General features: G+C 41.1%; 1 protein-coding gene across 1 annotated transcript; it reads left to right on the top strand.

Annotated features, from left to right (window-relative positions):
• Window positions 1-10,265: 10,265 nt before the first annotated feature.
• Window positions 10,266-11,213, top strand: LOC125506884. Its single transcript, XM_048671598.1, has one exon. The coding sequence runs from the start codon at window positions 10,266-10,268 to the stop codon at window positions 11,211-11,213; it is 948 nt and encodes a 315-aa protein (XP_048527555.1).
• Window positions 11,214-17,319: the final 6,106 nt, after the last annotated feature.

The raw sequence follows: 17,319 nt of genomic DNA, 5'->3' as shown, positions 1-17,319 counted from the left end.
TCTGTCATGGATTTCACTCATACCCAAACCACGTCTACGAGCATAGCATAGCAATATAAGCAACACGTAGAAGTAACTCCCAAGGGTTTGATAGTAACAGGGAAATAGGTTCCTACCTCATCAACTACTTTCCAATCCCACAAATTAATTAGATCCTAATCATGCAATGTTTGACGTTTGATCTAATGCAATGAAAACTGGGTATGAAGGGGATATGATCAAAGTGTGAACTTGTTGACGATCTGCGAAACCTAACGATTCGAAGTAACAGGCGGCGCACTCCGGGTATTCTATCACAGACAAACAAGCAAGCATACAATAAGTACTCATCTAATGCACAGGTAAAACTCAAATAAGAGATCTAACCAGAAGGTTCAACTTAAGAACTCCGATTGGCAAAAAGAATCAAATCGAACGAAGCAACGAAAGTCAAACTGCGAAACAAAACAACTTCGTTCTAGTAATATGGATCTAGGGAAAATTTTACAATAGCAAAATCTTGTTTAAGTTGGTTAAATGGATAAATGGTTTCGAGACTCCCTAGGCGCCTGAATCGCCTGATTCCGATAAACGAGCGAAAAGTCAAACTAAAACGAAAATTGGATCAAGAATCGCGATCAGAAAAATCGCGGATTTAATCCGAGAAAAAGAAAAACGAAGAACGCCAAATTTTTTTTCTCTTTTTTTTGGCACGGAAAATGAGGCGCGACGAACCTCGGGCGGCGGGATCGTCGGCGGTGGCGGCGGCTCCGGCGGCGCACGCGGATCGAGGCGGGGCTGATGGGCTGGGGTGGCTCGGGGCGGCGCTATTTAAAGGCTGCCCCCGGGCGGTGTCCCGCTCGGGTATGGCCCGAAGTCGGTTAGTTTTTTTTAATTATTCCGGTCGGAAGAAAAATAAAGAAAAATACTACACGGACTCCAAAAATTCCGAAATAAATTTTCACGGGCTTCTAAAATCAAGCCGCACAAGGTGAACATTTATTTGGGCCCTAAATGCAATTTTGAAAAATGCACATTTTTCCTAAATTCAAATAAAACACCGAAAAACTCCAAAATAAAAAATCTTATTTGATTTTTTAATAAATCCTCAATATTTCTTTATTTTAGGAAAGTCATTTTATTCCCTCTCTCATATTTTTGTAATAGAAATAATTGATGATAAAATAAATAAAATCAAATGATCCTATTCTCAACATTTGAGAAAACTCAAATATGAAAAAAACGAAATCTCCAACTCTCTCCGTGGGTCATTGAGTTGCGTAAAGTTTCAGAATTGGAAATATTTGCCAAATGAAATTCAAATATTTTCAACACCCCATGTCATTCAAACAAATGGAAGAAGTCATGTCATCTTCTCTCCAGGGTTTTGTGATGAAAAGAATTTGAATTCTCGGGGATCAAAAGAAAAAGGTGAAAGTTTGGGAAAGTCCTTTTATTCCCTCTCATTTAACTTTCAAAAAGTTTCGAAGTTCACTCACTTTCAAACAATCAATCAACCAATCAATCAAATCTATCTATTTGTTTATAACATTCCAAAATTTAGAATTTTGGGATGTTACAACATGTACCTTTGGAGACACCTGTAGAGCACCTTTATAATCACCCAGTTATGTTGTGACGTTTGGTAGCACACAAAGTGTTCCTCCAGTAAACGGGAGTTGCATAATCTCATAGTCATAGGAACATGTATAAGTCATGAAGAAAGCAATAGCAACATACTAAACGATCGAGTGCTAAGCTAATGGAATGGGTCATGTCAATCACATCATTCTCCTAATTACGTGATCCCGTTAATCAAATGACAACTCATGTCTATGGTTAGGAAACACAACCATCTTTAATCAACGAGCTAGTCAAGTAGAGGCATACTTGTGACACTCTGTTTGTCTATGTATTCACACATGTATTATGTTTCAGGTTAATACAATTCTAGCATGAATAATAAACATTTATCATGATATAGGGAAATATATAATAACTTTATTATTGCCTCTAGGGCATATTTCCTTCAGTCTCCCACTTGCACTAGAGTCAATAATCTAGTTCACATCGCCATGTGATTTAACATCAATAGTTTACATCACCATGTGATTAACACCCATAGTTCACATCGACATGTGACCAACACCCAAAGGGTTTACTAGAGTCAATAATCTAGTTAACATCGCTATGTGATTAACACCCAAAGAGTACTGAGGTGTGATCATGTTTTGCTTGTGAGAGAATTTTAGTCAATGGGTCTGCCACATTCAGATCCATAAGTATTTTGCAAATTTCTATGTCAACAATGCTCTGCACAGAGCTACTCTAGCTAATTGCTCCCACTTTCAATATGTATCTAGATTGAGATTTAGAGTCATCTGGATCAGTGTCAAAATTTGCATTGACGTAACCCTTTATGACGAACCTTTTGTCACTTCCATAATCGAGAAACATATCCTTATTCCACTAAGGATAATTTTGACCAATGTCCAGTGATCTACTCCTAGATCACTATTGTACTCCTTTGCCAAACTCAGGACAAGGTATACAACAGGTCTGGTACACAGCATGGCATACTTTATAGAACCTATGGCTGAGGCATAGGGAATGACTTTCATTCTCTCTCTATCTTCTGCCGTGGTCGGGTTTTGAGTCTTACTCAACTTCACACCTTGTAACACAGGCAATAACTTCTTCTTTGACTGTTCTATTTTGAATTACTTCAAAATCTTGTCAAGGTATGTACTCATTGAAAAAACTTATCAAGCATCTTGATCTATCTCTATAGATCTTGATGCTCAATATGTAAGCAGCTTCACCGAGGTCTTTCATTGAAAAACTCCTTTCAAATATTCCTTTATGCTTTGCAGAATAATTCTACATTATCTACGATCAACAATATGTCTTTCACATATACTTATGAGAAATGCTGTAGTGCTCCCACTCACTTTCTTGTAAATACAGGCTTCACCGCAATTCTGTATAAAACTATATGCTTGATCAACTTATCAAAGTGTATATTCCAACTCCGAGATGCTTGCACTAGTCCATAGATGGATCGCTGGAGCTTGCATATTTTGTTAGTACCTTTAGGATTGACAAAACCTTCTGGTTGCATCATATACAACTCTTCTTTAATAAATCCATTAAGGATTGCAGTTTTGTTTATCCATTTGCCAGATTTCATAAAATGCGGCAATAGCTAACATGATTCGAACAGACTTAAGCATAGATACGAGTGAGAAACTCTCATCACAGTCAACACCTTGAAGTTGTCGAAAACCTTTTTGCGACAATTCTAGCTTTGTAGATAGTAACACTACTATCAGTGTCCGTCTTCCTCTTGAAGATCCATTTAATCTCAATGGCTCACCAATCATTGGGCAAGTCAATCAAAGTCCATACTTTGTTCTCATACATGGATCTCATCTCAGATTTCATGGGCTCAAGCCATTTCGCGGAATCTGGGCTCATCATCGCTTCCTCATAGTTCATAGGCTCGTCGTGGTCAAGTAACATGACCTCCAGAACAGGATTACCATACCACTCTGGTGCGGATCTCACTCTGGTTTACCTACGAGGTTCGGTAGTAACTTGATCTGATGTTTCATGATCCCATTAGCTTCCTCACTAATCGGTGTAGTAGTCACAGGAACAGATTTCTGTGATGAACTACTTTCCAATAAAGGAGCAGGTACAGTTACCTCATCAAGTTCTACTTTCCTCCCACTCACTTCTTTCGAGAGAAACTCCTTTTCTAGAAAGGATCCATTCAAAGCAACGAATATATTGCCTTCGGATCTGTGATAGAAGGTGTACCCAACATTTTATTTTGGGTATCCTATGAAGACGCACTTCTCCGATTTGGGTTAGAGCTTATCAGGTTGAAACTTTTTCACATAAGCATTGCAACCTCAAACTTTAAGAAACGACAGCTTAGGTTTCTTGCCAAACCATAGTTCATACGGTGTCGTCTCAACGGATTTAGATGGTGTCCTATTTAACGTGAATGCAGCTGTCTCTAATGCATAACCCCAAAACGATAGTGGTAGATCGGTAAGAGACATCATAGATTGCACCATATCTAATAAAGTATGGTTATGACGTTCGGACAGACCATTACACTGTGGTGTTCCAGGTGGCGTGAGTAGTGAAACTATTTCACACTGTTTTAACTGAAGGACAAACTCGTAACTCAAATATTTTACTTCTGCGATCATATCGTAGAAACTTTTATTTTTGTTATGATGATTCTCCACTTCACTCTGAAATTCTTTGAACTTTTCAAATATTTCAGACTTGTGTTTCATCAAGTAGATATACTCATATCTGCTCAAACCATCTGTGAAGATCAGAAAATAATGATACCTGCCACGAGCCTTAATATTCATCGGACCACATACATCAGTATGTATGATTTCCAACAAATCTGTTGCTCGCTCCATTGTTCAGGAGAACGGAGTCTTAGTCATCTTGCCCATGCGGCATGGTTCGCAAGCATCAACTGATTCATAATCAAGTGATTCCAAAAACTCATCAGCATGGATTTTCTTCATGCGCTTTACACCAATATGACCTAAACGGCAGTGCCACAAATAAGTTGCACTATCATTATTAACTTTGCATCTTTTGGCTTCAATATTATGAATATGTGTATCACCACGATCGAGATCCAACAAATCATTTTCATTGGGTGTATGACCATAGAAGGTTTTATTCATGTAAACAGAACAACAATTATTCTCTAACTTACATGAATAACCGTATTGTAATAAACATGATCCAATCATATTTATGCTCAACGCAAACACCAAATAACACATATTTAGGTTCAACACTAATCCCGAAAGTATAGGGAGTGTGCGATGATGATCACATCAATCTTGGAACCACTTCCAACACACATCGTCACTTCACCCTTAACTAGTCTCTGTTCATTCTGCAACTCCCATTTCGAGTTACCACTCTTAGCAACTGAACTAGTATCAAATACTGAGGGGTTGCTATAAACACTAGTAAAGTACACATCAATAACATGTATATCAAATATACCTATGTTCACTTTGCCATCCTTCTTATCTGCCAATTACTTGGGGTAGTTCTGCTTCCAGTGACCAGTCCCTTTGCAGTAGAAGCACTCAGTTTCAGGCTTAGGTCCAGACTTGGGTTTTTTACTTGAGCAGCAACTTGCTTGCCGTTCTTCTTAAAGTTCCCCTTTCTTCCCTTTGTCCCTTTACTTGAAACTAGTGGTTTTGTTTACCATCAACACTTGATGCTTTTCTTGATTTCTACCTTCGTTGATTTCAGCATCACGAAGAGCTTGGAATCGTTTCCGTTATCCCTTGCATATTATAGTTCATCACGAAGTTCTACTAACTTGGTGATGGTGACTAGAGAATTCTGTTAATCACTATTTTATCTGGAAGATTAACTCCCACTTGATTCAAGCGACTGTAGTACCCAGAAAATCTGAGCACATGCTCACTGCTTGAGCTATTCTCCTCCATCTTTTAGCTATAGAACTTGTTGGAGACTTCATATCTCTCAACTCGGGTATTTGCTTGAAATATTAACTTCAACTCCTGGAACATCTCATATGGTCCATGACATTCAAAATGTCTTTGAAGTCCCGATTCTAAGCCGTTTAAGCATGGTGCACTAAACTATCAAGTAGTCATCATATTGAGCTAGCCAAATGTTCATAACATCTGCTCCTGCAATAGGTTTGTCACCTAGCGGTGCATCAAAGACATAATTCTTCTGTGCAGCAATGACGATAAACCTCAGATCACGGATCCAATCCGCATCATTGCTACTAACATCTTTCAACTTAGTTTTCTCTAGGAACATATCAAAAAATAAAACAGGGGAGCTAAACGCGAGCTATTGATCTACAACATAGATATGCTAATACTACCAGGACTAAGTTCATGATAAATTAAAGTTCAATTAATCATATTACTTAAGAACTCCCACTTAGATAGACATCCCTCTAATCATCTAAGTGATCACATGATCCAAATCAACTAAACCATAACCGATCATCACGTGAAATGGAGTAGCTTTCAATGGTGAACATCATTATGTTGATCATATCTACTATATGATTCACGCTCGACCTTTCGGTCTCAGTGTTCCGAGGCCATATCTGCATATGCTAGGCTCGTCAAGTTTAACCTGAGTATTCTGCGTGTGCAAAACTGGCTTGCACCCGTTGTAGATGGACGTAGAGCTTATCACACCCGATCATCACGTGGTGTCTGGGCACGACAAACTTTGGCAATGGTGCATACTTAGGGAGAACACTTTTATCTTGAAATTTAGTGAGAGATCATCTTATAATGCTACCGTCAATTAAAGCAAGATAAGATGCATAAAAGAAAAACATCACATGCAATCAAAATATGTGACATGATATGGCCATCATCACCTTGTGCCTTTGATCTCCATCTCCAAAACATCGTCATGACTTCTATCGTCACTGGCATGACACCATGATATCCATCATCTTGATCTATATCAATGTGTCGTCACATGGTCGTCTCGCCAACTATTGCTCTTGCAACTATTGCTATCACACAGCGATAAAGTAAAGCAATTATTTGGCGCTTGCATCTTATGCAATAAAGAGACAACCATAAGGCTTCTGCCAGTTGCCGATAACTTCAACAAAACATGATCATCTTATACAAAAACTTATATCTCATCACGTCTTGACCATATCACATCACAACATGCCCTGCAAAAACAAGTTAGATGTCCTCTACTTTGTTGTTGCAAGTTTTACGTGGCTGCTACGGGCTTAGCAAGAACCGTTCTTACGTACGAATCAAAACCACAACGATAGTTTGTCAAGTTGGTGCTGTTTTAACCTTCGCAAGGACCGGGCATAGCCACACTCGGTTCAACTAAAGTTGGAGAAACTGACACCCGCCAGCCACCTGTGTGCAAAGCACGTCGGTAGAACCAGTCTCGCGTATGCGTACGCGTAATGTCGGTCCGGGCCGCTTCATCCAACAATACCGCCGAACCAAAGTATGACATGCTGGTAAGAAGTATGACTTATATCGCCCACTACTCACTTGTGTTCTACTCGTGCATATAACATCAACACATAAAACCTAGGCTCTGATACCACTCTTGGGGAACGTAGCAATTTCAAAAAAATTCCTACGCACACGCAAGATCATGGTGATGCATAGCAACGAGAGGGGAGAGTGTTGTCTATGTACCCTCGTAGACCGGAAGCGGAAGCGTTATAACAACGTGGTTGATGTAGTCGTACGTCTTCATGGCCCGACCAATCAAGCACCGAAACTACGGCACCTCTGAGTTTTTGCACACGTTCAGCTCGATGACGATCCCCGGACTCCAATCTTGCAAAGTGTCGGGGATGAGTTCCGTCAGCACGACGGTGTGGTGATGATCTTGATGTTCTACCGTCGCAGGGCTTCGCCTAAGCACCGCTATAGTATTATCGAGGTGGACTATGGTGGAGGGGGGCACCGCACACGGCTAAGAGATCAATTGTTGTGTCTAGAGGTGCTCCCCTTCCCCCGTATATAAAGGAGCAAGGGGGGAGGCCGGCCGGCCCTTGCAGGGCGCGCCAGGAGGAGGAGTCCTCCTCCTAGTAGGAGTAGGACTCCCCTCATTAAACTACTACTAGGAGGGGGAAAGGAAGGGGGAGAGGGAGAAGGAAAGGGGGGCGCCGCCCCCCTCTCCTAGTCCAATTCGGACCAGAGGGGGAGGGGGCGCGCGGCCCACCCTGACCGCCCCTCTCTCTCTCTCCACTAAGGCCCATAAGGCCCATTACTTCTCCCGGGGGGGGGGTCCGGTAACCCTCCGACACTCCGGGTTTCTCCGAAATCACCCGGAACACTTCCGGTGTCCGAATATAGTCGTCCAATATATCAATCTTTATGTCTCGACCATTTCGAGACTCCTTGTCATGTCCATGATCATATCCGGGACTTCGAACAACCTTCGGTACATCAAAACATATAAACTCATAATGAAACTGTCATCGTAATGTTAAGCGTGCGGACCCTACGGGTTCGAGAACATTGTAGACATGACCGAGACACGTCTCCGGTCAATAACCAATAGCGGAACCTGGATGCTCATATTGGCTCCCACATATTCTACGAAGATCTTTATCGGTCAGACCGCATAACAACATACGTTGTTCCCTTTGTCATCGGTATGTTACTCGCCCGAGATTCGATCGTCGGTATCTTAATACCTAGTTCAATCTTGTTACCGACAAGTCTCTTTACTCGTTCCGGAATACATCATCTCGCAACTAACTCATTAGTTGCATTGCTTGCAAGGCTTAAGTGATGTGCATTACCGAGAGGGCCCAGAGATAGCTCTCCGACAATCGGAGTGACAAATCCTAATCTCGAAATACGCCAACCCAACATGTACCTTTGGAGACACCTGTAGAGCACCTTTATAATCACCCAGTTATGTTATGACGTTTGGTAGCACACAAAGTGTTCCTCCGGTAAACGGGAGTTGCATAATCTCATAGTCATAGGAACATGTATAAGTCATGAAGAAAGCAATAGCAACATACTAAACGATCGGGTGCTAAGCTAATGGAATGGGTCATTTCAATCACATCATTCTCCTAATGATGTGATCCCATTAATCAAATGACAACTCATGTCTATGGTTAGGAAACATAACCATCTTTAATCAACGAGCTAGTCAAGTAGAGGCATACTAGTGACACTCTGTTTGTCTATGTATTCACACATGTATTATGTTTCCGGTTAATACAATTCTAGCATGAATAATAAACATTTATCATGATATAAGGAAATATATAATAACTTTATTATTGCCTCTAGGGCATATTTCCTTCAACAACTACTAGCTGGTTGGCTGCTCCGAGAGAAACTGACACTTGTCATTTAGAGCATCCCATCCTCCAAGGACTTTGAGCGAAAATCATCTGTGAGGGAAACCCAAATCTAAACTCCTACAACCCAAAGTGATTGAGCATTACTAAAGAGATTGTTCCTGTGTGGAACCGACTCTTGTTACTTGTGAGGACCTTCCATCCTCCAAACTGTTAGGCGTCATGGTCTAGAGCATCCAAGAGGAATTGTGGATCGCCGAGTGACCGAGTCTGTGAAGGTTTGGAAGTCACCTGAAGACTTACCACGAGTGATTGGGAGAGGTCTATGTGATCTTTTCTCAAGGAGAATACGGTGAGGACTGTGTGTCTAGGACTATGTGTCCTTAGCTTTAAGTACCTAGCCGCTCCAACCAGACATGCAACTGTCACAGTAGTTGGAGCTGGTCTACCAAATCATCGTCTTCACCAAGCTACTAGTTCTATTTCCTCAACCCTTTCATTTCCTCATTCATGTGTTGATGAAATTGATCGTTACTGTTTGAAGACTTTGACTGAAGACTTTCTCTATTTCCTCAATCCTAAATCTTCAGTCACTTTGTCATCAGCCCGCTTATCCTGTTTACACACTACCTGTGCTCTGTGTATGTTTCATTTGATCATGATAACTATGCTACTGCTTTGTTATTCATGCACCTGAGTAATTATTCTGCTACTTGTAGTTCATTGCTTAGAAAATTCCTCAAGTTTAATTTCCTCAGTGATGAATTTGTAAAAATTGCCTATTCACCCCCTCTAGTCTATATAACGCACTTTCAATTGGTATCAGAGTGAGGTACTCCCTTGTTCTGTGTGATTTTGGTTTAACCACCTGGATTTTTAGTTATGTCGACTGTAGGCATGATCAAAGTCTCGGCTGGGTGTCCTACCTTTGATGGGACGGACGACCCCTACTGGAAGAATAAGATGCGCATGCATCTTGAGGCAATTGACAACGACCTCTGGTACGTTGTGGAAAATGGCGTTCCCTCCATAACTCCTTCCGTGAACGCTGCTGATGTGAAGAGATTCAAGCAACTCGACTCTGAAGCGAAGAATATCATATTTGGCCATCTGAGTAAAGGATAGTACGATAGAGTGAGTGCTTTGGAGACAACAAAGCTTATCTCGGATAGCTGTCCAAGGTCAACGAAGGAGTCTCAACTCAACGTGACTCTCGAGTTGATGTTCTTCGCAATCTCTTAAACCGCTCCAAAAGACTCGACAATGAAAATGTTCTGAAAACCTTCGATCGCCTCACTGACATCCCAAATGTGCTTCAAGCACTTGGTGCCACTGACATCACCGACCATGAGGTGGTGAAGAAGTTGCTGAGATCTCTTGATTCCTCATTCGACACTCTAGCACTGATGATTCAAGAATGTGGGACTACAAGTCACTTGATCCTGCTGATATACTTGAGAGACTGAACACTCATGAATTACAACTAGCTAAAAAGAGAGACCTCTACGGGCCAAGCTATGGAAGATCACATGCACTGAATGCCAAGGCAGTCTCCTCGTATGAAGGGGAAGATTCCGACAGCAGCATTGGTGATCCTGAAGAACTAAGTCAGGAGCTAACAATGCTCATGAGAAAATTCCAAAAGTTCTCAAGATGTGGTCACTTTGGAAAATCTTCGAGAGGTGATGACATGAGATCAGATTCCTCATCCCGTGATGACAAGAAGAGAACTTGCCACAAATGCAGGAAAACTGGTCACTACATAACTGATTGTCCTCAGTGGGCGAAGGAATCAAAGAAGAAGAAGAAGTTCAAGGATGATAGTTCAGACGACTCAAAGAAGAAGAAGAAATGTTCAAAGTCCTCATCGTCTAAATCTTCAAAGTCTTCGTCTCACAAGAATAGCAGTTCCAAAAAGGCTTGGGCATTCATTGGCAAGGAAATGGACTCTGAAGCTGAATCTGAGGAAAATGAGGAAGAGGAGGAATCCGAGGAGTCAGAATCTGGTGTGGCGAGCCTAGCCCTTGCTACTGCTTTCGTCACCAAGTCCATCTTCAACACTGAGGAAAATGACTTCCCTAACACCGTTGACGACGGTGTCGATGACTTTGCTCCCACCTATTGCTTCATGGAAAAAGGTGCCAAGGTACTCAAACATCCCTCCTCTAAATTAAGTGAGGATGGATCTGATGAAAATCTCAAACCTAGTTATTCCGAACTTGCTAAGATTGCCGTCAAACAACAAAAGGCTTTTGAAAAGGTTCAAAATCTGCTGGACAAAAGCGATGACCTATTGGGTGAGGAAATGGATCGAACTCAAACTGATAATCTTCAGCAACTACAGACTAATTTTGATAACCTTTAGAGTCATCATAACACTCTCTTAGCTGATCATGAGAAGCTTTCTTATGAATTTATTCAAAGAAAGCAAGATCTTAAGAAGCTAAGGGTGAGTTATGAAGATCTTTAGAAGGAAAATGATTCATTGCTTGCTCAACTGATCAGTTCCACTCAGGATGAATTCATTCTACCATGTTTGAAATGCATTGAACATGAATCTGCTAATTCTTCACCTGAATGTTCAAATGCTTCTATTTTTGCAAATTCTTCAATTATCTTTGTGGTCACAAATTCCTCATCTGAGGATACCACAAGTATCACTAACAATGCAGGGTTGAAGGAATTGTATGTGACAGGCATGTACAAAAGCCTCAAAGGGCCCCAGGCTCTTTGTGATGTGCTTAAAAAGCAGATCCTCAATATGAACCCTAGGAAAGAGGGTATTGCCTTTGAGAGGAAACTCAATGCTGATGGGACCTACTGGAAACCTGAGCAGTATCCCAAAACCTCATGGGTTGCTGTGAAAGGACCTACCTTAGATCCATCCACTTTATCAGGCTTTACATGTGAATCTTCATATTCATCTGATGACTCATTTAACTCCAACTATAAACTGTACAAAAATCAGAATGGTGAAGTATTTGCTAGATATGATGGAACTAACTGCAGGAACAATCCCCCTATGAACAAAATCTGGGTTCCCAAAAGATGCTTTGAAAGTCTTCAGGTGAATGTCCTCATGACACCACCTATGAAGAATAGGAACCCCTGATCAAATTCTTTATATGGACCAAAGTCCTCATATGGATCCAAGTCTTCATATGGACCAAATTCCTCATATGGATCAAATTCCTCAAATTGATCCAAATCCTCATATGATCATTATCGTGCTAAAGCTTCTGTTTCGCAGGGAACACCTAAGAGCTATGACTATGTGCATTATTGTTCAAATCATTATGTTCACAAGTCCTTGAAGAATTTCTCTCCTTATTCATATGCATATTCTAACCCTTCTTCTGTGAAAAAGAAGTGCACTGGCTTCTATGCCACCTTTCTCTTATGGAGCTCGCAGAATAATGAACTCTTTGCCACCCCTCCAGATGTGGGTAGTGAAGAAAAAGAACTAATATTGTGTGTAGGGTCAGGTCTCCAAACGAACTTGAACGTCTGAAGAATTTGCTGGAGACCTGAGAATGCTTGACAGGACACAAGCTAATCATGAAGAAACGAAATACTCATTTCTCACATCCTCATACTGCTATATCTGTTGAACTGCTTGATGAAGTTCAATCTGATGAATTTGATGTCATATTCTTCACTGATGAAGTATATGAGTTCGTAAGGTGTACTAATTCATCTGCAGGATGATCAACCCAAAGCTATTGCATGGGTCCTCGATAGTGGATGTACAAATCACATGAACGGTGACAATAACTTATTGATGGACACTACTTTATCTCCATCACATCTGAAGCATATCACCTATGCTGACAAAGGCAAAAGCAAGGTATTGGGTCTAGGCAGGGTTGCGATCTCAAAGGATAGACACATGTACAAAGTCATGCTTGTCGAGTCCTTGGGATTCAACCTTATTTTTGTCTCAATGCTTTGTGATCTTGATATGGTTGTCATCTTTGGCAAATATCGTTGCATTGTGCCCATGGAATCTGACAATTCCAATGTCTTCGAAGGCTTTAGGAGAGGAGACTTGTATATTTTTTATTTTTCTCTAGGACCACAGCATGTCACATGTCTACTTGCAAAAGCTTCAGAAGACTGGTTATGGCATCGACGACTAGGTCATGCTGGCATGACGAACTTACATACTTTCTCTCGAAGAAGCACGTCATTGGCATCGAGGGTGTCAAATTCCTCAAAGACAATCTTTGCGGGGCTTGTGAGGCTGGAAAGATGACCAAATCCAAGCATCCCTCAAAGACTATCATGACTACCACTCATCCTTTTGAATTGCTTCACATGGATCTCTTTGTCCCTACTCATTATGCCACACTAACAAATGCAGCATCTCTATATGGCTTTGTTATTGTTGATGACTATTCTTGTTACACCTGGGTGCATATCATCACTTACAAAACTGAAGTGCAGGAAGTCTTCAAACGATTTTCCTCAAGGGTATCAACGAATTTCAGTGTGAAGATCAAGCACATTAGGAGTGAGAATGGGACCGAGTTCAAGAATACTGGTCTTGATGACTATCTTGATGAACTTGGTATTATTCACGAGTTGTCTGCCCCATACACTCATCAGCAGAATGGCGTCGTGGAGCGCAAGAACATGACACTTGTTGAGATGGTTCGCACTGTGCTTGATGAATACAAGATGCCTCGTCACTTCTTGTCTGAGGCAATTCACACTACGTGCCACATCATCAATAGGGTATATCTTCACAAATTCTCCAAGAATACCACATATGAACTCCTCACTAACAAGAAAACCAATGTGAGTTATTTCAAAATCTTCGGTGCTAAATGCTGGATTAGAGATCCTCATCACAATTATAAATTTGCACCGAAAGCACATGAAGATTTTATGCTTGGTTACGGAAAGGACTCGCACACCTACAGAGTCTTAAACACCTTTCACCATAAGGTTGTTGAAACTGTAGATGTGCGCTTCGATGACACTAACGGCTCACAAAGAGAGCACCTACCTCCTATGCTAGACGAAATGTCTCCTTAGGAATCCATTAAGCTCAAGGCTACACACAGGTTGAAGGAATTGATTTCGATGAAACTTTTGCACCCGTTGCTAGACTTGAGGCTATTCACATATTGCTTGATTATGCTAACCATCATAATATCATCTTATATCAAATGGATATGAAAAATGCATTCCTCAATGGTAAGCTTGAGGAAGAAGTATATGTTGCTCAACCACTAGGTTTTGAAGATCCTAAGCATCCTGACAAATTCTTTAGACTCAATAAGGCCATCTATGGCCTCAAGCAGGCCCCTCGGGTGTGGTATGATACATTGAAGGAATTCCTCATGAAGAAAGGCTTGAAACCCAGTTCACTTGACCCAACTCTTTTCATCAAAACCTATGATGATGAATTATTCGTATGCCAAATTTATGTTGATAATATTATCTTTGGTTGTACTAACCAATGTTACAACTATGAATTTGCCTATATGACGAGTGAGGAATATCAAATGTCTATGATGGGAGAATTGAAATTATTCTTAGGTCTTCAAATTCATCAACAACGCAACGGCATCTTCATATGTCAAGAGAAATACCTCAAGGATGTGCTGAGGAAATTCAGCATGCAAGATTGCAAAGGCGTCAAAATCCCTATGCCCACAAATGGCCATCTATGCACCAATGAAAATGGTAAATACTTTGATAAAAAGGTATACCACCCCATGATTGGATCTTTATTGTATCTATGTGCATCTAGGCCAGATATTATGCTTAGTGTTTGCATGTGTGCCCGTTTTCAAGCTACACCAAAGGAATCACACCATAAGGCTGTGAAACATATTCTTCAATATCTAGCTCACACTCCAACACTTGGATTTTGGTATCCCAAGAGCTCGGCTTTTGATCTCATTAGATATTCCGACTCTAACTATGCTAGTGATCGAGTGGATCGCAAGTCAACATCAGACACATGCCATTTCCTCGAACGTTCCTTGGTATGTTGGCCCTCGAAGAAGCAGAACTGCGTATCACTCTCTACTGTTGAAGCTGAGTACATTGCTGATGGTTTTTGCTGCGCTCAATTTCTATGGATGAAGCAAACCCTCAAGGACTATGGCATCAACATGAAGAATGTGCCTCTCTACTGTGACAATGAGAGTGCCATCAAGATTGCTCATAACCCAGTTCAACACTCGAAGACTAAGCACATCCAAATTCGTCATCATTTTCTTCGTGACCATGTGTTGAAGGGTGACACCTCCATCAAACACGTGAAGACTGAAGAACAGCTAGCGTATCTTCACAAAGCCCTTGGATGAGAAGAGATTTAGCAAGTTGCGGTGTGAGCTAAATATCTTAGAATCTTCGAATGTTCTTTGAAAGGACACACATCCTAACACTTATGCAATATTGATGACTTAGATGTGAAACACATGAAGTAATGTTTTTCTACAATCAATGAAGACTAACCCTCCAAGTGTGAAGAAATTAATGAAGAATTTGATTCTCAGAGCCCTACGACAATTGTATGTGGCGTCTGAAATCATCGTTCTTATACGGTGGGTCACGCCACCAACTAAAGTTGAAAATATTCAAAAGTGAGTTTTCTTCATTTTGCAAATTCTTCAAATTTTCAAATTCCTCAATTGCTCAAATTCTTCAACTTTGCAATTTCTTCAACTTTTTCGACTGGTGTTCTTCATTGCATATATATATATATATATTTGAGTTTTCATGTCCTCAAAAGCATTCAAGTATTGCTAATTCTTCAAGTTGATTTTCTTGTAAGTGAATGTGATTGGACCCGTTCCCCCCTCTATCCTAAACTCAACCTAGTCTGTTCACAAATTCTTCATCTGCATTCTATTTGAAACCCGTTCAAAATCTTCACTGTGTCCTTGATAGCTGAAGAATTTGCGAACAAAACATTAAAATTTTCATATCTGAATTTTTGGCTTTTTTCGCTCAAACCGTTCCGCATCCCACATTAGATTAAAATAGTCACCCATGATCTACCACGATCTCCACCTCCCCGTACGTGGGTGACACATGTCGCTAGGATGGCAAGGGTCAGGGGCACGTTCGTCCAAATTCTTCGAACGGGCAGTTTTTCACCGTGGCTATAAATACCCCCTCCCTTTCTCATACTTCATTTACTATGCTCGACCTCAATTTGCTTGAGCTATCAGACATAACGCCGCCGCTACACTCCATCATCGCCAGTGAGGAAGAGCTTCACTACCTCAACCTCGTCGCTATCGTACTTGTGCCCACCGCGGAAATCTTCACTCCGCCGCTGCCATAGCTGTCTCCCGACGCCAAGTTAGGGCGTGGGAGATCTGAACAGTCGAACTTATCCAACTACACTCCTAGTTTGTTGTGTTCTTCGTCCAGGGTAAATAAAATCTAATTTTACTGCCCTACTTTGATTCTCATAATTTCCACAAAATCTTTAAAAGTTGTTTATTCTTCAACTTCCCACTCCTTAAACACCAAGCTGCATTAGTACCTTGATTTGTTTCTCTAAGCTATGTTTTTCCTGCAAGATTCCTCAATTGTGTGGTCAAATCTATACAACTCCGGAACCTAAGTCAAGAACGCTTAGTGAAATTCCTCAAGACACCCATGGTCAAATTCCTCAAACTTGATACTTTTGAAAAATTTCTGAGAACGCATATGACCTCTCCAAATTCTTCGCACCTATACTCTGTTCACAGGTACAAAATGTCTGCTGCTAAATCACTAGGTTCTCATCAACTTAACTCATTTGCAGTGTTCCTCGAAGATAAATTGCATGCTTCCTCAGAAACATCATGATCCCTGAAGATATCTATGCAGGGTACCATACTCCTGATGAAGCTACTCATGGAAAAGAGACTAAGAATGAGCGCAAGGTGCGCATACAGAGAATTGAGAGAAGATGGGCTAAGGAATGGAGGGAATATCGTTATGATACTCCAAAGTACATGAAGAAATTCACTGTTGACCCTCCATGTCCAAGACCTCCATTGGCTCCAGGCCAAGAAGCTGATACCTCAAGCATCAGACATGGTGAGGAATTTCCCAAAGAATGGGCCAAGCGACAAGCCAAGTTGGCTAAAGTAGCAAAAGAAGCAGTGAACAAATTCAATGAAGATTCTGCTGCTTCTGTTTCTGAGGCCTCTGCTAGCAAGCCTATGAAGGCTTTGTTGAAGAAATCAGCTGTGAAGCCGAGTTCCTCAACAACAATGCCCTCATGACCAAATACAAAGCCCTCACAACAAATTCCTCAGGCTACCTCTTCAAGGGCAGCTCCAATCCCTCTGTTGCCAAATCCTCAACTGCTGCTGCCAAGTCCTCAACACCTGTGCATGTTGCCATGTGCCAACGGACTGCAGGATTTTCTATTGCTTCAAGAACATCTGCAACTTCCTCAGCTCCACCACAGTCCTCAATAGGTCCAACACTGGTGAAGAAAAAGGCCACTA

The sequence above is a fragment of the Triticum urartu genome, chromosome 5 (genome assembly GCF_003073215.2).
Source record: "Triticum urartu cultivar G1812 chromosome 5, Tu2.1, whole genome shotgun sequence".
NCBI lineage: Eukaryota > Viridiplantae > Streptophyta > Magnoliopsida > Poales > Poaceae > Triticum > Triticum urartu.
The sequence above is the reverse complement of the archived record's forward strand: the minus strand, read 5'-3'. Positions and strand labels throughout refer to the sequence as shown.